Source organism: Anas acuta, chromosome 4 (genome assembly GCF_963932015.1).
Source record: "Anas acuta chromosome 4, bAnaAcu1.1, whole genome shotgun sequence".
In the NCBI taxonomy this organism is placed as follows: domain Eukaryota; kingdom Metazoa; phylum Chordata; class Aves; order Anseriformes; family Anatidae; genus Anas; species Anas acuta.
In genome coordinates, this window is record NC_088982.1 from 42,604,642 (window position 1) to 42,631,158 (window position 26,517).

The following is a 26,517-nucleotide window of genomic DNA, read 5'->3' on the forward strand; positions in this document are numbered from 1 at the left end:
AGATTTTTTTAAATCTCCAACAGCTTAGGATCTTTACTGGTTCCACAAAGAGTAGGAAAAAAAAAAAAAAGAGGAAATAGCTAGCAGTTAGTATACCTTACAAGTTTTTAAGAATTCTTAAAGAGAAACTGAACTGGGAAAACTGATATGGGATTTATAATAAGCAGGGTCAAGCAGAAATCTTCACAAATAGACCTGTTGCAAAGTGAATATTTTGAATAATGTGAAGCCATCTAACTTGTCCTAAAATGTTGTCTGGTAATTGGTTTGTGTAGCTTAGCAATGTTAACTTTTCAAACATCTTGTCTCATGCCAACGAAGTTCAAAGAACCCGGAGGAATGTTAATGTAGAAGTAGTATTTAGAAAGGTAAATACATATCTTTGATGATATATTTACATATATTTACAGTGATGACAGTGGCAGCTGCATTGGAGTTATTGCAATGTTCTACCCTGCTAAATTTTCCTGCTACCTTGTTCAAGCAAAATAAGCTTGGTTGTATCAAGGAAATAAATTCACAGATCTGAGAGGAAAGTTGTAGTCCATGCCTACAGAGTGGAGAACTCTGTCCTGAAAAATTGGGCACTGCTAAGTCTGTCAGTCACAATGGACAATCATCTCATCATAAACTGTTAACGTAGTCTTGTGGCAAAAGAAAGTGCAGACCTCACATGCAGGAGCAGGGGATTGATGAGTATGAGTAAATGGTGAAATTCAACGCTCACTGTGGCACTTGTGGGACCACAACAAAAAGTTAAAAATTTGGATCTGCTGTAAACTCTTCAGTAAGAACTCTGGAATAAAGGAACAGGTTCATAAAATGGGTACACGACCCCAAAACTGTAAAATCCTGTTCAGTAAGAGATTTACTGTTAAAATTACAAAGCAAATTGTTTAAATACCTTCACAAAAGAAAAAAAAAAAAAAACAACAAAAACAAAAACAATTAGCATTGTTTATAATGTGGGCCTTGCCTGGAAGTTAAGGCCTAACAAATTGAAGGTACGTGCATTAATCAGTGAATATGTTCGTTAATTAACAGCCAATTGATTCTCTATTACCTCATGTGCTGATGTCTTCCGACAAAGACTCTCTGGAAAATATGGTTTGGTCCAACATGTGGACATTAATTGAAAGTAGGCTATTAAACTTAATAGAGAGATAACTAGAGACAATCTCATGGCCTCTGCCATGTACAGGAGTCCAGATGAGATTATATAACATCAGGAAAACAAACTAGTTCTCTCCAGTATTCCTGCTTATAGCAGTTCAAAGCAGTACAAAATACATCATATCACTAGAAGAATTTATTTTATTTTTATAAAAAAAGATGCTAAGTAGTGGGACGTTAGGATGCATTTTTATTGTATCTGAAGAAGATATTTTCATATATCCTGTTATTATATGGGGAAAATACCCTCCTAGTCCAATTCATTGGGGAAAATACCTTGGTATTTTAATGTTTATGACATAGCATGTTGATTAAAGGTGATGGAAGGCCCAAACCCATTTATACCTGGGTATAAGAGATGCAGAACATAAGAAGATATAAGATTTATATAAGGAAGTATAATTTCTGTTGTTCAGAACGTTTTGTAACCAGAGTGAAATCTTAGAATCATAGAATATCTTGGGTTGCAAGGGACCCACAGGGATCATCAAGTCCAACTCCTGGCTCCACACAGGACTATCCAAAAATCAGCCCCTATGTCTGAGAGCGTTGGCCAAACACTTCTCGAATTCCATCAGGCTCAGTGCTATGACCACTGCCCTGGGCAGCCTGTCCCAGTGCCCGACCACCCTCTGGGTGCAGAACCTTTTCCTAACCCCCAGCTTGACCCTCCCCTGTCCCAGCTCCATGCCGTTCCCTCGGGTCCTGTCGCTGTCCCCAGAGAGCAGAGCTCAGCGCCTGCCCCTCCGCTCCCCTCCTGAGGGAGCTGCAGGCCGCCATGAGGCCTCTCCTTGTGAGGGAGCTGCAGGCCACCATGAAGCCTCCTCTCAGTCTGCTCTGCTCTGGGCTGAGCAAACCAAGGGACCTCAGCCGCTCCTCATACATCTTCACCTCTAGAGTCTTCACCATCTTTGTAGCCCTCCTCTGACCACCCTTCAATAGTTTTATGTCCTTTTTATACTGTTGTACCCAAAACTGCATACGGAGATCAAGGTGAGGCCGCACCAGTGCAGGACAATGTTCTGGATGCACATCTTTGTACTGTTGAAATTAGAACAGTTGCTACACTTTGAAGACTTAGTGTTTGAACATATATTGATTTTAATCATGAAAGTGTGCTAGATGATCATTAATCATCTGTTTTTGCAGTTATACAGAATAGGCTTTTCCTGAATAAAGATATTGTTTTACTTTTCTGATGTTTAGAATTATCTGGTTTTGTAACTTCAAGTATCTTTAAACATGTTTTTGGAAGTTGTTTACTTAAACCCACAGTATTTAGAAGGTGTTTTCCTGTTTAAATACTTTTTTTTTTTTTTTTTTTGTCTTGAAAGTAAATCCGTATTCTTGAGAATGCAACACAGTATTGACCATGTGAAAATGCTGGCTCAGGAAGCAAGGGAAGGAAGAAGTAAAACTGAGAGAAGATGTAACTCTGAGTTTCGTTTATGATAATGTCAAATGCAATTGCTTGCATATTTCAGTCTATAATGTAGCATCTACTGTGGATGGTGACGGAAGTGTGCAGTACATCTTTTTCTGTGTGCTCTGAGAAATGATTTGAGAGACAAATCTTCCCTTTTCGTAGAGGGTGTGTGCTGTCTTGGTAATACACTGTTGAAGAATAGGTTAATATTCCTTCCTAATGGTGTTTTAGTCATGTTAAGTGGATAGTGGAGGTAAGCATGGCTTTCTAATGTGGTGCATGTAGTTTGATAGTCTGGCTTGCTTTAATACTGCTGTTTTGAAAAGAAATTTTGGTGAGGTAAAAGGACTTAAGTCTATTTAGTTTTAAAGAGTAGAGTTTCTTAATAAAGTAAAATTGCAGTATTACCGTCTAATCTCTCAGATGTTTATCATTGTGACACATACGTCTGCAAATGAGGTGTAATGAATTAGTTTTTACCTGACACTCCTACAGCTCTCATGTCATGTCATGTAGACGCGAGCTGCAGCGCCCAGGCCTATCGCAGAGGGACGGGGCGGCGGAGCTGCTGCACAGGGCTGGGCTGGAGCCAGCGTGACTCATGTGCTGAGGCTAACGTTCTCCTCCTCACGGCTTATCGTACTTTGTTACTACAGGCTAATTTAGAGCCTTAAATTAGCAGCTACTTTAGGGAGAAATTTTCAGATCATCACTTTCATCATTTGAGTGTTTTTAGTTGTATGTCATTTGCCTCTCTAGGGAAGTTGTTCTGTGAGAGTTACTGGAGGGGGTGTGGATGAGATGGCTGGGGAAGCAGGTGAGCATTTACATTAGCTTTCTGCTTTTTAATCAGAAGGGATCAAGCTCTTTGAGACAGTAATGAAGTCGCAAGGGTGATTTTATCCATGGAAGGCGGCTTTTCATTGTTCACATTTAATTCTTGTTGCTTTTTCTTTAAGTTATTAAAGAAAAGTAAAAATAAATGAAAGAAATTTTTGCAATAGTGCAGCTCAGCTTCATGAAGCTGAATTAAACTCAGTTGTTCTCTGTGCAGATTCTAATTCATTTAGCATTAGAAAGTAACATACAGGACTTGGCTTTGTACAGTAACGCGTATAGAAGATACAGCTTTTCAAGCTATCACAGTATTTCAACAGCTTTTGATCCAATAACTGTGATTGCTGTGGTTGTTCATTCTGCCCCCCAAAGATTCAGGTCCTGAAGAAGCAGAACTCATACCGTGGCTGTGTAGGGTCAGCGTTATCGAATGTACTCTGGAGGGACTTGTGTGATGCTGTGGGCCATGCTCACATGTATGAGGGGGAGTAGAAAGCACAGAAGAGGAAGGATGGGGTGCAGGGAGCCATGTAAAGGGTGGTTGGAAATGACCCTTATTCCTGTTAAATATGAAAATTCTGAAAACAGCCACAGGCTCCATTTGAGACTGCGGACTCAGCTGTGCTGGACACTTAAATGTTTGCAATTGTCCTCATTTCATATGACTCTTTTAGAGCTTATAAAATGTGCAACTGATGTTTAAATAATTTTAAAAGGAAAAACTATGTGGTTGAAAGTTAGCTTTTCAGTGAAGAATGTGCTGTTTGGCTAGATGTGTCAGCATGGTTTTCAGTGAGCGCTGTGCCGTATCTGTATCTTTGTCGTACTGTTCATGAGATAGGAATGGTGTTCCTTTAACTTTTTCCTAAGCAATCATTTCTGAATATGTTGCCTCCTGAGTGATGTTCTAAAAGTAACCTACATAAACAAGTAGTAGACCAGAATACAAAGAATTCTCTTAAAAGCAATACCCTTAAAAAGGAGTAATAAAAGTAATGTTCATGGATATCACATGTTGGTTAATGGCCTGTTGTTAGAGATCTCTGCTATTCTGACCTTTCTAAATTTCATTGTTTCATGGTTTATAGGATTGTGCTTATGGTACTTGAGAGCAATCATTTACTAAACTGTGTATCAAATTACTTTTAGAAACCGTTTTTAGAGAGGTGTACAAATGTGTACAGCCTCAACTATTTTATTTGAAGGATGCATTTGTCTTAAAACACCCCCCCCCCCCCCCCCGAACTCTAGCATTTCATCCACATAAAATACATGTTGAAAAGGGGACCAGGAATACATCGTTACGTGAAGACAGCCTTGTGATAGCGATGGTGGAAACTAAGCTGTGGTACCTTTTGGGGAAATGCAGGGGGATTGCATGTCCTCCAAAATAGCCTATGAAGATTGGACAGCAAGATTACTCCTTGTACATATTTTATGGAATTGTTACCAAAGTAGATTTGACTCTTTAGAAGAGTTTTTTAGTATCCTTCTGATTTATGCTGTCTTTTTTTTTTTTTTTTTTCTTTCTAGGTGACACTCACAGCTCTCCCAAAGAGGACACTCCAACTGGTAGCATGGATTCTCTTTCTTCCCAGTCTCCTACACCTGCATTCTCTAGTAGCCCTCCTGGGCTCCTGGACAGAAATCACCTTATTATGGACAGTGGAGATCTTACAGACTGGGCAACAAATCTGTAAGTAACCCGAATAGTAACCCGAATATTGAATATTGATTTTTCCACTAGAGTGATCAGGCATATAAAATATATTTCCCTTTTCAGTTTGGTGGCAAGTAAGTGGCTTTTATATTGCATGTAGTTGTGTTTGTTTTCTACTACAAAAAGGTATGTGCCTACATGTAGTGGTGCAGATTAGAGGATACTTGAACACGGCTGAGTTTGTAGGATTTTTTTCCCCTACTGAAACTTAGTGTGTTTTACTGTAACCTGTTATAAAATTTTAAATGTTTTTTATTTAGTCAATGAATATGTCAGTTAGTCTTTATGGGATGTATTACTCTATGTCAAGACAGAGTAAGGTTACATTTAATGTAAGGCCATTAAGATTTAGGGCCAAATTTTGGTTTTGGATAAATGTAGTTTAATGAGCGTATGCCCAGGTGCTTTTGTCTAAGAATATTATCATTGTTGATCTCTTGTTGTTAACAAATTAACTGCCTGCTTTTCAACTGTAGTGCAGTATTTCTCTTTCAGTGTACTGTACATGCTCAGTTACTGAGTTATTGAGTTCAGCAAAAATAGACATTACAGTGTTAGTGCTATCTCTGTAATATATACTCAGATCTGACACGGGGAGCTGAACACACATTTTTTAATCAGAAGTTGAGCTTGAATTAAATTCTCTGTTTTGCCATTCATACAAACTTCAACAAATCAAGACAAAGTTTTCCAGCCTTCAGTGCCAAGAAGATGGAAGAAGCAAGTCTGGAGAAAAGATTTGTTACAGATATTTTCCATAATGGCATTTTGAGTAGCCTGTTCTGTTGATTAAGCAAGTATGTAAAATATATGTGTAGATGTATGGAACACATCAGAATATGTAGAAAGACATATAATGGGTTTATATTTCCATATGTACACATAATTAACCGTTGATTAGAGTATTTATTAGTTATAACAATATTTTCTCATATGTATTGAAAGAATTTCAGATTTATAGATATTTTACATGTATGTTGCTTCTTCAGAGGATTGAAATTACTTTTTCCCTGTCTTGTAGTCCAGTGGTAGTGGGTAGGATTAAAAAAAAATTGTATTTGATAAAAAGAGATGCTGTGCGAGAAACAAGTGCTGTGGAAGACATAGAACTAGAATGTCTGTGAAAGCAGGCATAGCTAATGAGGGAACATGATGCTTAGCAAAACATTGATAATGGCACGACATAGAATAAACGAAGGAAGTATTGGCTTTATCCAGAGTATTCAGGAACTTAAGGTCTGTGGAGGAGCATTGCATTTGTTTGTTTTCATGGAGAATTATACTGTAGAGCAGTTTTGGAAACTTTGATGACTTGAAGTTTTGTGCTCAGTTGGAAGCAGTCCTGTTTGGAAGGAAAAAGAAGTGTCTTGTTACGTGCATCTAAATGATTTGTCAAAAACGCTTACCTGTTTGAGAAGTCTGCATAAGAGCTACCTCCACAACAAGCCTGGACAGTGACAGAGAGTAGTCAGTGAAAGGTAGATTCTTTCTTTACTTTCTCACACTGATTTGGGCTTCTCTTCCCCTTTCTAGTTCTGATGACTCAGAGGGCCTTGCCTTCACAAAACAAAACAAAATAAAACCCAGAACAACTCCATTGTGTTAATGGAAGAGGCAGGTGTCAGCAACGCAAATGGTGATCTTTGGCAGTTGCTGTGCATAATGATGTCCTGTGGACAGGCAAAGGTGGTGGTTGTCTTGGCATGGTGTAGCTGTGGTAGCTCTCATGGCTCCAGGAAATGAGGCATTGGCTGTTGAACTCCATGTTGGTCTTAGACTGTTGTCATAAATTGGACTATCCCTGAATTATGTGAACAATCCTTTCTGTTTGTGCAGGGTTTCAGTATGTTTAACATTTTGTGCCAAGTTGGAACAAAAGCAATTCTTAACGTCTCAGTGTCTTCTCTAAAATGGTATTACAGGTCTTCACTGAGCTGCAGTAAATACCATTACTGAGCTTAGGGATGATGAAAATACAAGAGGATCTGGTTTCTCAAGTTACTGCTGATGGATGTTACTTGTAAGAGATCAATCACTATGGAGTTATGTACCCAACAAGGTGATGGTGACTTCTTTGCAGTAGAAGAGTTGCTTGCACTGTTTCCTGGGGGAAGGATGTTGCATTGTGGGTCCAGATAGGTCAGATATTCCGAGGTAGGTTTATATCAGTAGTTTGCTCTCAGCAATAACAGGGGATGGATAGCAAGAATGCTTTCTGTGGTATTTGTTTTCAAAAAAGGAGGAGCTTTTTTTTTTTTTTTTTTTTTTTCCCTGAATGATAGCTGTTGTCACAATGATGTTCTCTGGCAGAGTTTTTTGGTTTTTTTTTTTTTTGTAATGCACGCCCTTTCCTTGTCCTACCTTTAAAAGCGAAAGGAGCTACAGCTTCTAGCATGGTCAAAGGAGCACCAGGTGAAAGCGTATATAAATATATGCGTACCTCCTGGCTTTTACTAGGAGGGGACTGCATGGCCAGAGCAGTGAAAGAAACTAAGAGAGCAAGGGCTACACCACAGGTCTGAAATATCTCTCAAAGCCCAGACTGCTCAATTGTCATGTCAGTGTTTAAAGATGTACTATGCTTGCAGTGTGACCTATAAAAAGTAAAACCTTTGCATTGTGAACCATGATGTTTCACGTGTGCCATGTTGAAGCCCTGCTCAGCTGTTGGTTTTCATGTCTGTAAGTGTGTGTCTGCCTGATACTAGATTTTCTTCGAAAGTCCTGTCAATCAACCACATGCCCTGTGATGTTATGTACTGCTGAAGGGGCGTACAGTGATGGTTGGTTCCTACTGTCTACAGCAAGAATGGTTTTTATTGGAGACCCAATTTTGTGCTTCTATCATCTTGCACACTAAACTTTTGTCTATCTTTTTCCTGAAGATAGTTTTGCCTTCACAATTCCTAGAGCCAAATATTAAAAATAAATGTTTTAGTTTTACATATAGTCTGTGGTAGGACATAGTGTTTCTCCCCCCTCCCGTCAATAGTAAAATTACAGGGTAGTTCATGTAGCTGCAGGATTCAAACTCCAGTTGGCTCAGGAGGGACAAATTACCTTTTCTGTTTGATGGAGCACCATCTCAGAAATGTGTATTGTTTGAAAATCACTTTCATCCAAGGATGCTTAGCACAAGCTATGTTTAAAGACTCAGACAAAAATTGGTAGTTATGATAGTGAGTTATGAAGTATTTGACCCTTGTGGTGCTCTCCACTGGTATGGGCATTTTTTCCTTTAAGGCACAGCAGCAATGGCAGTCTCAGTCTGATATTAACCAAAGCAATTACATTCCTTCTGTCTCCCTCTCTGCTTTCTTTAAGTGGCCGCATGCACTTGCCCTTGAGCTACAGAATTAACGTTGTTCAGCCATCTATCTTCAAGTTCCACTGGAACCACTGTCAAAGTCCACTTTGCTCTGACAGAGCTCCAGCTGTTACTGCTTTTGCAAGGAGAGCGTGTTTCAGGCTTTTTTTGGCAGACTTTTGGGACTGGTATAGTTTCACTAGCAGTACATTCTCAAAATGCTCATTTTTTCCCCTCAAAGCCACAGTTGGCCCTGGGGAGAAAAACAAATACAAGAAAAAACAAAAAAAACAAAACAAAACAAACCACAACAGAGTTTCCAGTTCCCTGTGCATTCTTTCTGATTTGGATTGCCACCATAGCCAGGTGTTCTGAAGGTAAGCCGTGTCTTCTAAACGAAATATGCCTATTCCCATAGGTATTCTTTAGAAGCTTTCTTTGATCTGTTCCTTCTGTTATTTGAGACATTGGAAAATAGACAGTATTCCCCGCTTAAGATATTGGCCAATATGTATAAAAAAGCAAACAACGTAAAGAAGAATGTACAAATACAGTGATATTTGTCATGTTGTGCCTTGGGTTTAACAAGTAGGTCATGTATTGTAACATCTTAATCCTTTCATACAGAATGGATGTATTTTGTGAGTTGCGCATAATTTTATTCTGACTGGATTCAAACAAAAAAACTCTAACAAAGCAAACCTCCAAACATCTTTTATCCATTAACCATCAGTTTCACCCAGTCTGATGTCTACCCTACAGCTGCAAATTATCTAGGGAGCGTAGACCTCAAAATCCACTCTTTGCTCCTTCTTTCAGAATTGCTTCAGTCCCTGGCTGATCAGAGGATGGGTTATTGCTAATTTCTCTTGGTGAATTTGCAACTGTAAGGAATGGAACGCGTCCTGCCACTCAAACCTCCTCACAGAGACCATGGCTGGGGAGTGGATGGCTTGTTAAAGCAGATACATTTCTGGGCTCAGACTTTCAGTTCTCAAACTGAATCCCTCCTTACAACTGTTTTAGGTACAGTTGTAGATACAGTCCAAATACTGAAGGTACTCAAAACCCAGAGGAGAAATAGAAGCACCAATAGAAGTAACTTTTGTGAAGGTACCAGTGGCAGAGGAAATAATCCAGTGTTATTTTTTTTTTCATTAGTGGGTCTCCTGACACTATATTCTGTTACAAAGCTCAGTGGTGTATGTGTGCTACATACACTATGGGCATCATTTCTGGGTTTTTAATATCCCCAGAGGCTTTCAGAATGGTGATGAGAGCTGTGCAGCATCCTGTGTAGTTCCAGGGCCTTTGAGACCAGGGAAAAAGCTGGTAGTTCTTCATGAAATCTCAGGCCATTCAAGTTCCCAGTGAGCAAACAAATGTTCAAAGAGCCATAAGATGGCAAGGGAGGACAGGATAGCAATAGTGGTGTTCTGAACGTAACAGAAGTCTTCGAGGTGGTTACTCGTTTTCTTCGACTGCTGGATGAATTCCCATCAGCCTTATTATATCTACACCTGTAGACTGCATCATCTCTTGTCTCCTTGAAATTGAAACAGTTTATTTTTGTATTTTCTGGGAGTGCTGTGAATTTGCAATTTTATAAAAATGATAAGTGACTTCACCTTCAATGTGCTGAAAACTTTTTTATATCTGATGTAGTCTTTTTTTAGTAAGGGGATGTGCTGTAACAGCTGCAGAAGGCACAGTCCAGGTATGTGGCAGTGCTCCTCACTCATTGTGCTTATTTTGCAGTTTGGTTTTGTTCAGCCGCCACCTCTTCAGTGATTCAGCAGACTGAGAGCAGGTTTAAGTGAAGCAGGCACTTCTTTTTGTATCCTTTTGTCATGCAAGCAGAGCAATAGCCCTGATTTTGTAGCTCCATTGAAATAGGCATAATGTGACTTAGTCATGTGGGTCACACAAAATAGGTTTTGCCATCTCCTTGTCTTCCAGTGGGCTGGATGTGGACAGTTAGGCTTGACAGCAGCACCTGGGTGAGCGCCAGGTAAGCAGTACGTGTGCTCACAGCAGGGAGGAATGTGGACACAACCACTAGGAGCTGAAGTATCCTTTTTTTGCCTCCTTTTTTTTTATTTTTCCATTTTATTTATTTATTTATTTATTCCAGGAAACACAGCCCCCAGGTTTTTTTTATTAGTATCCTAAAAGGGACAGTATGCTGTAAGCTTACATATGCACATGCTTCATTTTTTGCTTTGTCTGAATTATCATTTAAAAATGCTGTAGTTTAGGACAGCTGCTGTAGAGACGTAACCTTCAGATTTACCAGACTGGCGTGAAAGATCATTTCGCTAATATGTTGGCTGCTTTACTGAGACTTCACAAGCCAAGTTTAACAAAGCCTCTATTTCAGTGTTGGCTGATGTGTTCTGTATAAACGTGGGATCAGGAGTGTCGAGTGCATGTTACATATTTTACATTTGGGAGTGGAGTTTCTTTTTGGAGTGGTCATGGATCAGGAAATTCTGTCCTTTTGCTTTGTCTCCAGCTTTGCTGCCACTGTTACAATTTCTAGAATTTTGTCCCTGCAATCTTCTATTTCCCATTCTCACCAAGGCATATGAGTTTTAACATGCAGGAATACTGTTGTCTGGTGATGGAGAGTGTTGGATTGCATATCGAATCAGAAATAGCCAATACCTGTCGTTTTATAATCAAGTCTTTTAAGAATGCTTTCATTGAGTTTATGTCAGCCAGACACTGAGATATGACAGCCATGGGGCTGCCAAACCCTTCTGTGAAACAAACATTTTTTCTTGAAGAGTTGCAGTGTAGATTCTTTTCACAGAGTCTCTTCCTTGCTCTCAAGATAAGAGGCTGCTCTTTAGCTGTGTTACCTTAGGAACCAGCCAGCTACACATCCAATAAAATCTTGTTTTCAGGAGTTTGTTTCTGAATATCAGTACAAAATCTCTAGCTTATTTTCAGTAGGGCCATTTCCCCCTCCTCTCTTCTCCCAACATTCACCGTGCCAAACAATGGCATTTTTTCTCAGAGAGAGATGGTTATGTCAGGATTTTTTTTCTTTCCCCACAAGAAATGCATTGCCTTCATTTTAGCCCTTAGGATAATGGATTTCTTCAACATACCTTCTCAAAGTTGAGATGCTGTATGATAAGATACACAGTACTTTCTAATTTATCATCATCTTGATAAACAAGGCTTGCAAACCTTCACAGCAAGGTAACTTTGCTATTGCAAGAATCTTTTGAAGGAGACAAAAAGAAGTTCTACTCGGTGTTGCTTACACACCACAATGTTGGAACCGATTTTTCCTATTGAGTAAAACCTTCTGTTTTAATAATAAAATTAAGTGGTTCCTGAGATAGCCAAGTACAGTAAATAAAAAAAAAGAGTTGAAACTCTAGAATGTGCTTTAATATTTAAAGCCATTAGAGGTTTTTTTTCTTCTTTTTCTCAACATGGTAAAACTATTTCTGATGAAAAATGTTTTTTTCCCCTGCTGGATCGTAGACCATGATCAAGAGATCTGTAACCACGAGCTGAAAGTGACAGGCGAATTGAGGAGCCATACTGCAGTGCTTTTGCTACAGCTGAAATGTATTAAGTGAATTAATCAAAAAGTGGGGGAGGGAGCAGTCCAGGGCTTCACGTACCTGCACGTCTGGAGGGTTTTTCCTCTGTTGAAGTTGCTCAGAATTAGTAGAAAATCTGCCTGTTTTTCCACATTTTTAAATAATGCTGCCTGACAAGGACAGTGTAGTCTTGCTAGCTGATAGGTTACTGTTACTGTAGTTCTTGAGTCTGTGTAACCTGAGAAATAAATGTGCCATGACATGGATCTGAACACTTGATTTCATCCTCTTTTCCTTTCTTTGCACACATTCTCTGATCCTTCCCTCCATCTCTCCTTTCTTCTTCCCTTCCTGTTTCAAAGAGAAACCAGCTGTGATATTCTAAGTATTCTTACGAATGACTGCTGCTTTCCTGGATCACAGGGTATCTTTGGTAGGGGGTTCTGAATGTTATTTTGAAATCATTAATCTGGTGTCTAAAACATGGCCAGTATGTGTTGTTCTAGAGCTGATCATGTAAGTTGCACAGACAAATATGATGTGCATTTCAAAGAAATAGCTAATAAATAGAAGGTTTTCATATTCATTTGTTGAAAGGCAAACAATGCCAAATCTGAGGTATGAGTTATAGAAGAATATTCTTCACTTGTGATCAGTTTGAATTGGTGATGCTTTAATAATCTTTGGCATTACATTTGGAATATTTTTTTTCTATTTTCTATAATTTTACAAGTTTCAGAAACAAGCTTTACCCAGTCTCAATTTTGGAGTGAATTGAAGAGACAAGGGAAAAAGCACAAGGGAAATGATCTTTCTTTAAATATCAGGATTGCTTTAACTCCAATCATTTAGTCTATGCAAGTAGGAAATGTTTTTTGCTATTCATTTTTTGAAAACCCTTTTTGTCTTAGGTTCACCTATTCTAATGAGATAAAATTAATTTTACACATATACATTTTATGCGTAATGATGGACAAATAGTCTACTTTCTAGCAAATTTTATAAACCTTGAAATATCATTAAATTGTGTTTTTATCTGCACTATTTGGAACAAATAATACAAATGCTGGTGTTTACTTTTTGTTTGTTATCTTCAAACGAAGTCTTACAGTTGAAGGTTTTTGTTCTACCTAGGGAATATTTTTCAATGACTACATAAAAATGGAAAGAAAACAACATGTTAAAGTAAGAGTAAAACCCCAAATTAGGCAGATGCTGGTTTTCAAAAGAACATAATTATTATAAGATGTAAATAAATGTGTAGTGCAAGATTTAAGAATGGCTAAGTAGAATAGACATCCTCTTCCCAAACATAAGCAAGAAATATGTTTCTAGTAAGTACAGTCCAGCTTTTCATTCAGTTTACTACCTATGATTCCTTCCTTTATTTGGTAAATCTGATAGTTTTAAAAGCAGAACATGTTTTGATAAACCCTTCTCACTGTGATGCCAGGACATTTAAGTTTCATTTTTATTAGTGGAATTAACTGCAGAATGCTGTTTTCATATACTTTGAATTCCAGTTTTCATCCAAATGCAGTCTGACACAGATCCAAACTAAAAATTATTGTCTTGTTAAATAAAGAATGTGCCATTCATCATTTTATGATGCAGTAAATTTAAAAATTAATAATCAAAGTAAATGTCTGCTTAACCTTGTAATTGCTAGAATGAAAATGAGCTATATTGGCTAGCAGAATTAGTCTGTAAAAGTTATGCTTGTTTGTAAAACACTTTATACAAGCCAAAAAAAATGATCGTTTCTTCTAGAAATTAAATATCCCAATGAGTAAGAAGATGAAAATCTGCTACATAAGTTGAATTTCCTGCATTCTTTTATTCTTATATTTGTAAGTGGAGTGACTGCGACTGCTTATATTTTTTTTTTTTTTTTTTGGCTTCTGGTCAATTCACCTTGATTAGGTGTGCATTTACACCCCCATCAAATCCTTCTTGACTGTTTTCCCAGATTTTGGTGGTACTTGGCAGATTTATACTATCTAAAAGGTTAATCTTGGAATAAGTCTAGCTGATAAATGCTGTATTGTGAAGTCCATACTTCTGAGTGATGATTTCTGCATGGAAGATGTGTGTGAACCATTTTAATTCTGTTTCTGCTTGGAAACTGCTTGAAGTCCAGCTCCAAAGATATGTTGGTATGAAGTCTTTAGATAATTTGTTTTTTTGCCCATACAGAGGAAGAAAGCCTTCCAGTGTTGGAACATTTTAGTTTCTTAAGTTGTAGGACTAGGAGCATCGTTTATATTGGAAAGTACCTTGTATATTTTTTTTTAGTGATTTTAGCTGCTTTAGCAGCTATTTATTCTTCTCTTTTAGCAACTATAAATTCAGCCATTAATTTAACATGTTTTTGAACAGCGTGCTCACAAGGACAGTCACTGAGGCAGTACCTGTGCAGTTATGCGAACAAGATCTCATTCCAGAGCCAGCATCGTGATCCCAGTGTTGTAACAGCTGCAGCCTCTTTTGAAATCTTCCAGTTGCACATGGCTTAGTACAGCGCTGAGAAGATTTTTAAATAGATTCGTCAAAACTTGTAAAGACAAAGTGGCAGCTCAAATAATAGCCTGCTATATGCAGTTTCATTGTATCTGTCTTTATTAGATAAGGAATGTGGAATTTTGCCTTGTTATTGGTTATGTCATACATCTCAGGTAATTCGTCCTAGCTTAGGATGTAGGGCATATAGGAAAAACGCTTTCAAGGAGGAAATGCAGAAACTTGATGACCATGTCTGGAAAATCACCTCAGCATTGTTACTGGTTTTGAGTTTGAGGATCTAACTTGTTAGTCTAGTTATAAAGATTCAAACATTTTTAGTATGAAAAGGAATTTTATTCACCTCATTAATTCTGCCTTGAAATAATTTCACCTTAGTTCTGGTCAAAGCCGCCCATCGATGGTCTCGTGGATGAACACTCCAAGCACTAACTCAGCTGCCACAAACACTACACCATCTGCTTTCTCCTTCCCTAATCCTGCCACTGGGAGTGACAGAGCAGTGGAAAGGTACGATGCACTCTTCAATGTTTGCTGGTTATTTAATTGCTTCCTTTTTTCTGTGTTTTTTTTTTTTTTTAAGTGGTTATCTCAAATCAGGAAATGCAGCCTTTGCAATTTCTACAGAATAAAATAATGGACTACTTTGTATTATTTTTCCTTTAAGCACCTTCTTGTAGATGGCACCTAGATTGAGCCAGTGATTTGTTGGTCAATGCAAACAGACTTTGATGGAGGTGATTGATTAGGTCCCTCTCTACTGCAATGATTCTTTAGCTTACTATATTGCTTATAGTGTCTTTTAAATACAGATCTGTTTTTTCCCTAACCACCCATGTCAAATTTAAGTTTCTCATCCTAGCCTTCTTGACTTTGAAATACTTTCTCATATCTTTATCTGTGGTTTCATTCTTTTCTTTCACTCTTTTGGCCTGCTTTTTTTTCTGTCCTGTTTTTCCTTCCTTCCCTGTTGTCCACCTTTTGAAGTGTTTTCGCTTCTTCCTTCAAAGGTCTTAGCTTTATTCCTACAAGTTCAATAAATTTGCTTTTCAAAATAAAGTAGCTGTGTATATTTATAAATTCTTTCCAACACTTTGTAACAAAATTCAATTTTTCCTCACTGTTGACATTCTGTACCAGAACTGCATTGTCTATTTGACTCTAAGTTTCTTGGGGCAGGGAAAATCTTTCCCAGTGTTTTATTTTGTTGTTGCCAGGGCTCAACAAAAGATGAGTTATTGGTGTGGGTGCTTTGTCTAAACAAAGCATAGGGCAGCAACAAACTGTCAGTTTTGCAAAGGCGTGATTAAATAAGATGTGCCAAAAATACGTACGTATTCAAAGTTCTCTCCTATGGTACTTGGAGAAATGAGTATTTTGGAGAAATTCATATTAATGGTTAATTATGAGCATCCTAATAACACCTCTAAAAGACTATCTGAAGTTTTATAAACCTTATTATGTTGAGGACAAAATAGCATGCTCAGTGGTCTAACAATGTATTGTAAAAAAGTAAAAATAAAATAAGTTCAGTAAAGATTTCTGTACAGTGTTAGTGAAAAGCTGAATTGCAAAGACCATGAAGAAACATTTTGGAAGGTATAATGATTGGCCTATAAATTAAGTATAGTGTGCTTTGCCTACTATTGATTTCACTGCTGATTAGCACTTGGCAATATTTTAGCTGTAGTCGAAAGTCACGTTTAGCTATCATAAAAATAAGTGCATAAAACTGGAAGTATGATATTCAGAAATGCCAGCAGTAAGCTGTGAAGCTTCAGCTTTGGCATTTGTGTGTATGAATTAGAAGCCTGCGATGATGCATGTGAGACTGAGTTTAAAGTTTTAGTCATCTAATGAGAATGGAGAGAGAATGGTTGAGAAAGGGGGGTGTTGTCATTAATAGCCCAAAGTAACTGTATTTCTTAATTTCATTTTTCAGTGTTGCCCACCGAAAAGCAAGAGCAGTTTATCCGTGTGAAGCAGAACATAGCTCTGAATTATCATTTCAGATAGGAGCAATTTTTGAAGATGGTAAGTACTTATTGAGTGAATATAAAGCAATGAAAAACAAACTGACAAAACTGTTTAAATGGCTTTGGATAAAAATACAGGCATAACTGCTGTTCTGCCCATGTTGATGATGGCAAACAGTGACACAGAAGATTTCTGGTACATAGAAGCTGCTTTAATGTAAATTAGAGCAGTATGAGGTAATGCATTTGCTTCAGGTGAGCAGACTCTTTCAGTTGGTTTAATATTTCAGCAGTGTTTAAATGCGTGTTGCAGTAGGAAAAAAAGTTGCTCAGCAATGCAGAAATGGACATCTTGGCCTATGAAACTGTGTTTTTCAATGTGGACTATCTTTGTAAGATACCAAGGCTTTCATTTAAAGAAAAAAAAATCTACTTAAGGATTTTCAAGCAGGTAAATCAGGTGATCATTGCAGAGAAAAGGGCATGTTTAGTCTTCTAATGTATGTTTGTACTTGTAGAAGGAATGAATTTGCAGAATGAAGGTCTATGTTTAAAAACTTCTGTGGAGGCAAATGTAGTATTGCATATGAACATCCAGGAAAGTGATTCCTGAGCTCAAGACTGTGTTGAAATTCCTCAGTTAGCTTCCATAGCTCTACTCTCCAGCATCTGCACAGGGGCTTTGAACTGACAAGGAATGGTTTTAGTTTTAAAACCTTATGCCAGTGACTGCCGTAATACAAATTCTGAAGATACAGAAGAAGATATTGGAGCTTAGTTTCTTCATACCATTGCATAAGAAAGAGATAGCATGGAATGGATCAACAGGGCCTGGACAAATTCAGCAATTCTTGTTACTGGAATGCAATTTAATAATAATTCTAAGCAGAAATTAATTCATAGCAGGAGCAGTGTAAGACTGTTGTTTGTTACGAGGCCTCGATAAGTTGCATTTGTACTGAAAAACAAAAGACTTTTAAGTTCAGCCAAATCCTCATCCAAGTTTTGTGCAGACTGAGGGTTTCAAAGTCATTTGTGAATTGCGTTCTTAAGATCCTCATGAGTACCGAGACTAGTATTTTAGCCTTTCAGCCTGTCTAGAGGCAGAGGGGGGTGTAGTAAGGGGCATACTTGCCTCTAAAGAATCTGTAAATTCTGCAGTGATGCCCGTTTTCTTCTCATCCATTGCCAACTTGCTACTAGGTCTGAAATCTGATATGTTCTTTCCAGAGGTAAAGTGGTATTTAATTCTGCATGACCAAACACACTTTGGGTATGCACTGCCCAGTTGTTCAGATACCACATGTGAGAATCTTTGTTTGGATATCCAGTAAGGAGGAGTAGCCCAAATTCCCAGTTTATATCCAGCAAGAAAAAGAGAAAAGTATACAGTCAGAAACAGCTGGAAAAAATCAACCTGCAGGCATTAAAAGGCTAACTAAATGCATCCTGTTAACTCTGTTAGTACTGGATCAAAAGTGTCTATGTGAAATTTCTCTTCCTACCCTACAACCCCAACAGAATGTTTCTATTTTTTCTAACAAGCAGGAACAAATGAGCAAAGCTCAGCAGAACCTTCTTTTTTCAGTATTCATAACAACAACAAAATGGCACAAACATAGACATCTCCTTCCCCTTCTTTGTGAACCGTAATTTAAAGCAGACAGATCATAAGGACATTCCTGTCCTCTGTCTTCTCCCAAATAAATAAATAGTAAGCCTAGTCCAGAGTTCACCTTTTTTTTTTCAGTATAAAGTGGTCTGAGGTTCTGCGAGGTTCCTCCCTACCCACTTTAGAAAATCATACTTGGTGTTTCCTATTAGATAACTGCCTTGCAGGCAGATCACGTCTGAATCAAGTTAGGTGGGAAATCTTTTTAAAATGAATTAGCTAAATGATTGCTCTTTTTAAAGTCTCTTACAGCAGTTATTTTAATTTAAGTTTTTTAAAACATGACTGATAGGGATCTTCAGCAGACGTAAAATTTGTGTACAGGAAAAAAATCTGGTGCATAGAGGAAAAGATCTGGTATGTAAAAGACAGGCATTTCTAATGGAGGACACTAAAGGTTGTACACCTGTTGTGCTGGCATTGGAGAAAAAAAGTCTTGCAAGAAGCAGTTGCTTCTGTATCATGTTTGTGTGACAGCAATGTTGAGATTCTTTTTTGTGTAAAGAGATTGCTAGATGTTATAGCAAAGCTACCGTGTTTTTGGTACATTGTAACCTTTACAGCTTTTCAACTAGAGTCTCAGATTGTCCAAGAACAAGTACTGAATTAATCTCTTTGGCAGCACATGGAGAGATTTTTCAACTCTATTTTTCCACATCATCTTTACAAATAAGGTTAGAAGCTCAAGTAAAATAAGGTTGGACTGCATTTTAAAATCCTAATTGTAGACTCCAATGGGGAAGATCATGGTTCCTTAAATACATTTATTTTGATTTATTCCGCTGCTTCCTGCTGATTTTAGAGGTGATGTCCTTGCACCACAGCACTTCCAGCATAGGGTGGGTTGTGGATTGGCAGACAAAAGGAGGAGAGCCTGCAAGCAATAAAGGGAGTAATTGGACATATGTAATAACTAAATATTCATTCCATAACAATTTGTAGTAGGTTATTATGGATAGGCTCTGTCACTATGAAAAGGTGTTCCCATTAAAAGTGCAGACCAGCCTCCATATTTGAAACCACTGAAGTGCCTTCACATGGGCCTTTTCTTTTTGCATTAGACACCCTTGTGTCTATGCTAGAATCAAATTCCAGTGAATCAATTCAGGTTCTTCAGTTACTCAATTTAAATTCCCATATGCCCTAATAAAGCCCCCAAATGAAGAATTAAAGTAATAATACATCAATTCTGCAGCTCTACCAATAACCTTAACTATCAAAGTGACAACGCATCAATCAAGTTGACATACAGCTAGTATCAACCATTAAAGTAACTGTTAAATTAATGTCTGCTAAAAAGTGCTGCTTCCATTAGTGAAGATTTTATCCATCTCTCCTTTCTCCACCCCGCCTGTCTCACTTTTCTAATCCTGTCGCTTTCATCTCTTACTGTTTGTATGTTGAGTTTTTTCCTTTCTCTTCACTCTGTTCTGCTTTGTTTCTTGCACTTTTTCACTTCCTTTTCCCATTCTTCTGCTTTGTCTCTCTTGGTCTGTGGATGTTGATTGCAGTAGTTCTCTCTCTGTTATTATCCTGGATGAATCTTTCTGGCTGCTCTAGCCTGAGACAGGATAATGGCATTTAGTGAGGTACAGTCTTGTGCCTGTCATAGCTACTAAATGTAATATTGGTGCAAGCAGGGAAGAGTTTAACCTTTACTCCTGCCTCCATTTCCTTTATCTAAGTGGGGGAAAAATACTGGTTTTGCAGGCTGACAAGGTTAGATTTAGTAATATTTTATATTGAGCTTTACTTCACCTCATAGGAATTTGTACAGAATCCGAATATTTGCATATTGAGGTGTTTTTTTTATTGCATGCACATTGTGCTAACCCAAATCTCAGTCTTGTTATTAAAGTGCTACAAAATATAAATGCAAAGGCACCATTCGGTAAGAAAAAAAAAAAAAGAAAAAAGAAAACTTTTCTATTTAATTGAATTGTGTAAGAAAATGAATAATGTAATCTGAACAATATCCACTGCTTTTTTTCCCCTCCATCTTCAATTCAATTTACCTTAGGCCGTGCCAATATCTTTATTTCCCAGTTGCTACAGTCTATATTACTGATAGCACATAACACTATAATTCAGGTGGTTAGAGGCAAAGCTTGAAGACTTTGCAACTGGAAAAGGGCACATATGGGAAGAAGCAGAGTACGATCTGAGACTGAGAGACATACGCCAGTCGTACGTATATTTATATTTGGTTCAAGCAGTTATTCCCAATGATCATGAAAAGAATAATCAGACTGCCTGGCATTGAAACTTTGCCAGCCTTGCAGCCAAGTGTTATTTCTGGTTCTTAAAAGAGACTGCTTAGAAATGGGAATTTCACTGGGGAGAAGTGTTTTAGATAGGGTAAGTGCTGTTTACACAACAAAATTCCTTGTCAGTATCGCTAGCAGTTCTACAGTGAGGTTTCCTGAAAACTTGTCAAGATAGCTCTCATCAAAGCTTTTCACAATTTTTAAAATAACATTTTAGGGGAGAGAGAATGTGGGGAAAACCAAGAAAGTTTTTTGTTACAGTAATTTTCCTTAACAAAGGTGTGACATCCATTGTCGCTACCAAGCGCAGTAGGAACACAAAATCAGTGTTCACGCAGCCATTGTTATCCCCCTCTATCTTTCCTACTGTACTTAAGTGCCACCCTTAGTTAATCTGCCTGGTTTCGACTCCAAGGCACACTCTTCTCTTTTATTCACACGGTGGCTTCTGGACTTTCTTTGTGGTATTGACAAATGAAGGATTTACATCAAAGAAAAGTACTACTCCCAAAATGCTATATTGCACTGAATGTGCAAATAATTATTTTGTTGAAGTAAAAATGAGAATAAAGCCACTTCTTTGTACTCCTTTCATCTGTGGATTTCAAAGCACTTAGGAGCATTCATGTGCATTAACTATCTCCATTTTACGCCCAGAGAAACTGAGTGTTCAGGCTGTGGACAGATGTTCTCCTTTTCAGATCCCTCCATACCACTGAGAGATAAGTCACCTCGAACTACTGCTGAAAGTTAAAACTGCAGCTTCACCAGTAAAATGTACCAGATAAGTACTGCCAAATTCCTGCTGACTGCTAGAAGTTTTGAAAAGCCACCGAAGGCAGTTTGACCTTTTACAGTCTGACTTTGCCTGATACAGAGAAGGGAAGAGTTCCTCCTGCCGACAGTGTTGTGGAAGCAGTGGTCCCCAGAAGATAAATGTTAATGGAGAGCTGAATGTTGAAATGGGAGGTGTTTAAACAGATGTGTATTACCTCGTAGCTGGTGTGTGTGCAGGACTGTCAGAGATGCTCAGCTGACAGATGGGATGGGAGGCAGCTCACGACTAAGTCCCAAGCCTCAGGTCTTTAGTTTAATCTCCTGGTGAAAAAATGGCCAAGGGGATTGAGTTCTATAGTGGTGTACTTTGGTGTTGCAGTGGTTTTAGCAGTGAGATTTCTGTTGCCTACAAAATGAAGCTTGTGGAGGCATTACATTTTTGGTAAAGTAGTCCATCAGAAAGGGAGGCCCTCTTGTGCCAGGCACGATGCACGTTAGGTTTCCTTCCTCTTTTCCTCTTCCTCCCAACACAGCTAGTTTCCACAAAGGAAACAGGTTTTTCAGTGCCTGATTCAGTCCTGCTGAAGTTAGTGGCACCTAGCATTTCCGCTGTGGAAATGAGTCTTGGTTTCCTTTGTTTTGGGGACCCAGGAAACTTCTGAGTTGCCAAAGCAGAACAGTGTCTGCTGTAGGGAAGTCTGTCAGCACTGTGTCTCTGGGAAGAGCTGCTTGCAAATGTTATCTATTCACAGTTAGATAATCTAACATGGGCAATGTCGAAGCTATTTCCTGTGGAGAATACAGAAAAGTAAGAAGGAATGCTGTGAAGGCCAAGCTAATCTTTCCGTGTTTCTTGATGAGATGAAATCAGAGAAGCCTTACTTAGAGATCACTGCAAGTTGAAAGTCTGTTGATTTTGTTTGTCCTCCTGCGTTTGGGGTAATTGCTGGGTAGCACTTGCAGTCACACTAACAGTCAGACGTCCTACTGGTGTACAGTTTGCTTCCGCTAGAGCGAGACTGGGCTGCTCAAATGGCCTTGCAGCAGGTACTGAGGAAGCTGTCATCCCACCCAGGGCTCTGAAGTCTGCTGCTACTTCCACAGTTCTGGGCTTTGATGGTTGTTCTTTGATTGCTCTTGTTGTGCAGTCTTATGCCCTCGTTACACCTTGCTGTGCCATATGTAATTGTCAGCTCTTTGCTCCCTATCTCCTACACTACAAGTGTTTTCTCTTCCCTTCCTTTCCTTTTCTTTCCTTGTAGAAGCCTTTCCTCTAGCCAACATATGACTTAGTCCTATAGGATGCTTGGTCAACTAATGAATAGCAGTTTTAAGGCCAAATGTGTAGTTTCTGCAGCAAGGTATTTTTAAATGAGGCAAGCCTGAGAAAGTGCTAAGAACTGTCATCGTTGTTGATAGAGAAGAAACGACAGAAAGGGGGCACTTCTCTTGAGCAGGCTATTTTCCAGAAATAGCCTCTGTCCTCCGCTTAAGGGGAGCTGTGCGCGATAGTGTAATGCCTTTTGTCTGGTAAAGGTTTCTTTTTTTCTTAAACAAGTGCTTTTGTACACTATACTTTAGAATTGATAAAGAAAAACAGGATCATTGGAATTTAAAATAGCTTCACATTTGGTTAGCTTCCTCGTTAATATCTTTTGTCCACAGAAGTCAATGATGTACACGGGTATCTTAATGTGTGAGGTGATTTGAAAGGAGGCACAAGTCTTACCCAACTTGTAATTGCTGCAGCTGCTGAATATTAAGAATTACTTCTGGGTGCATTTTTTTTAAAAAGGCTTTTCTCTAGAAATGGTGATATTAGGTGTAATCTGTGTGGTAGTCCTTTCTTCTGTCTTCAGAGAGTGTACAAGACACTTGTACTAAGAAAGTCGTGAGGCCCTGAGCTGTGTGTGAAGTGAAGTGTAGTGTTTAGTTTTCCAAGCACAGAGCTCAGCTCTACCGTCTATGTCTGGCCTTTTAGGGTGACAGTGGGATTTTTTGCTCAAGTCCAGGTACTCAGCCATTACGCTGAGTATCTGGACGTGCTGTAGTATGAGGGGTTCACTATTACATTAGCAAACTCGTTTAGAAAATACTTCTGAAATTTGCTGCTGTGTCAAGCCAAATGATTCTGTATACTTCGATCATTTTCTCCTATGGGTGAATTTTAGGGTCCTGTCCAGTGTGATCTCTTCAGATGAGAGCTACCCTTGCTTTTAACAGGCTTTGGTTCATAGAAACTAACATGCCAGTAATGTTTATCCTCTTGTTAATGTAAATTGGCTCAAGCATTTTTTGGGTTGAGCTCCAAAGGACAAGCAGAAATTAGTTGCAGTACTTCTGGTTGATTTTCTTTCTAATCTGCCATTTTGGGGAGTTTCTTTCCTGTAAAACAGATGTGCTCTGCAGGCAAGGGATACTTTAGGGAGAGGCTGGGCTGCCGCTGGAGCTGCTGGCGTCTTTGCTCGCTAGGGTGGAATTAGAGCTTCTGGAGGGAGGTTTGTGGTGGTGTCAGCACTGCAGCTCTAAATGCGTGTGTACTCTGTAATCATGGAATAAAAATGACAAAGGGAGAGGAGGGCCTGCTAATTACTAATAGTATTGTAAGTTACTGTAAGTCACTGCGTGCGCAGAGATCCTAAAAGGTAATTTTCGATGTGCTTTTTCCTTGGGAATCTTTCTATCAAGCACGTTCATTATAAATATGTGCTCAGACTTTTGTTCGGTATCATTTGATAACAGTTTTCTCTTCTAAATGTTTAAGTCCCTTGCAGAGATAGCTGTTGTTTAGGCTGTGGTTTCTGAGCACAGCTTCTAGCTTCACAGCCTGGCAGTGATAGGACGCAGGGAAAAAATAAGGGAAAACATCTTTTAGGTGGTCAAATTTAGAAACTTTTAATGTTTTTGAAAGTGAGACTTAACGTGTTGCTCTCTTTTAACTGTTACTTCCCTGATTTCTAGAAGGCTACAAATATCTTTTGCCAACGTGTTAATGTGTTTTAAATAAAACACTGACATGGCTGGCAGCATATTGCAGCATTTGTCTGATCATTTCCCTAAACAATGTCTGTCTCAGAACCACTGTGAGGATAAATTAATATGGTAGAGAACATTGTAGGTCACTAAAGATGTGGGTCTTACAATTGTATAGGTAAGTAGATACCTGAACTGTGTTCTTATAAGAAATTTGATAGGGGGATTTGAGAACTTTTTAGTCTATTAAAAAAAAAAAAAAAGAGGCTTATGCTTCTTTATGTTCCTGTCAAATGAGGTCAGAAATACATAAGAAGCCAGACTGGGGTTTGTTCCTCACGGAAGTACTTCTGGGTCATTTAGAGACTGAGCTGTAACTTTTCTTATTTATGTTCATGGATATTGTTGCATTAACGTTCGTACCTGCAGTGGCAAATACTTAGGATGGCAATAAGAGGCAAGGCTTATCTTGCCTTTTCAAGCCTTTCCTTCATGTTTTGTGAATAGCAGGATGTGTTTGCATTTCAGAGAGACAATGTAACCAGAAGAATGATTTAGATTTTGTTCATTGGTCTTTTCCAATAGAAGCCCTACTCTGTGGAGAAATGATACTTAAAGTGAGATCTGACTCTTTCCTGTGTCTCTGGGCTTCCACCACTTCTGCCCAAGACAGATTTTTGGTATTGCATTGCTCCCAGATTCAGAAATTGTTTCCAACTGTTTGATAGGAGTTATTATTCTCCCAAAGCTTCTAGATTTTGTTTTATAAACCTGTCCTTTCCAAGTTCCAGTAGCTAATTGTTTCTTTAATGTAATCTTCTGTACCTAAAAGCAGGAGATCCTACAAGTATTTAAGTTAACCATCCTCATCATTTTTCCTAGCCAGATTGTCAATCTGGCGATTGCAGGAGACTGGATGTTTTTATGGATGCATTGCACAGTGTCATGGAGCTAAATGTGAGAGTATTATTCCAAGCATAAAAAGATACAGTATTTTTTTTCCCTTTCTTTTACAGTGCAATTTTCCAGAGAACCAGGATGGCTAGAAGGCACTCTAAATGGCAAGAGAGGACTTATTCCACAAAATTATGTTCAGTTTTTATAGCTTTATGCATTGAACGCCAAGAAGGTGTACATGGTATCCATGGATTTTTGTTATAGTCACTTCTCTCTACTTTTGTGACTGCTTTTAATCAACGAAGAGCCTGATTATGGGTTGAAGATCCTAATCTGTATAAAGACATTAAGTGTTGCCAAATATGAATTAGAAACAAAAGATTCTTTAAGGGTTGGAATGGGTGGGGACAGGACAGTTGGATGGTGGGATAATTTAATTTTTTTAATGTTTTTGTTTTTTTCAATTGTAAAGAACCATAGCGGTATGTTTGTTTGCAAGACAACTAGCATTTTCTAGCATTTTAAGTCAAATATTTGGTTGATCTGTAACTCAGCTATCAGTTGAAGATAATTTTTAAAAACTTAGTGTCCTGGAGATTATGCGTCTGTATCCAGCCTTTTTAACAGAACGTTATTTGAGATTGGAAAACACTGTTGGATAAAAAAGCTATTGTGCTGACACTTAAATTATATTTCAAAGTGGAACAGACAATATGGAACAGACATATTGGTAAGTAAAATGATAGGTATCAAGACATGACATTTTTCAGATGTCTTCAAAGAATACGTTCATTTATGTTATGTGTGTGACTTCATTTATTTTATAAAGGTAAGACACAAGAACCTTTATTACAGGCTCCTATATGTCATGGTTCCTTTGCTACTCAAAAATATCACTGTAAATGAAATAAAATGTCATTTGCTATTTGACCTCAGTCATTCCTTCGTTGGAGAATATTTTGCTCTGTTTCTGTAAGTTATGACATGAAATAATTATTGGCAGCTTTTTGCAGTCAGTCACAAACAGGCTCTAAAATGGATGGGGAACTTTCGTCACTCAAAATAGGCAACTGCAAGCATAAGCCAAAAGGAAAAGAGAATCTCTGGCTGTGATCCTTGTGCATCCTGGAGGCATCGTGCATTTTATCTGCTGTCTATCTGTCTGGCTCCTCCTTGAGCTTTCCTTTCTTCCTCCCCCGTAATTGTAGATTGTAAGGTCTTAATGAGACTTCACAGTATCAGAGTCCTCAAGTAGCTGCCTCGGTATTTGTAGAACTATCTGAGTAGTAAGAGAGTTATCTATGATCTTAAAAAAAGCTTCCAGAAATCTTGTGGTGTATAAATCTGTGCCCTGTGATAAAAATGCTACGTGCGGTTTGTCATTAATCTTTGTATTTTACTCTCCTTTA

The 26,517-nt window shown here is 38.3% G+C and overlaps 1 protein-coding gene across 4 annotated transcripts in view; it reads left to right on the forward strand.

The window, feature by feature from the left end:
- The window catches only part of ARHGAP10 (Rho GTPase activating protein 10), a 143,589-nt gene extending 117,551 nt beyond the window's left edge, over positions 1–26,038 (forward strand). For all 4 annotated transcript variants that reach the window (XM_068680922.1, XM_068680924.1, XM_068680925.1 and 1 more), the window contains 4 exons: positions 4,970–5,132; positions 14,925–15,056; positions 16,489–16,580; positions 25,228–26,038. In XM_068680922.1, coding sequence (XP_068537023.1) covers positions 4,970–5,132; positions 14,925–15,056; positions 16,489–16,580; positions 25,228–25,316 — 476 coding nt within the window. In that variant the 3' untranslated portion in view covers positions 25,317–26,038. The remainder of the gene's footprint in view (positions 1–4,969; positions 5,133–14,924; positions 15,057–16,488; positions 16,581–25,227) is intronic.
- The last annotated feature ends 479 nt before the right edge of the window (positions 26,039–26,517 follow it).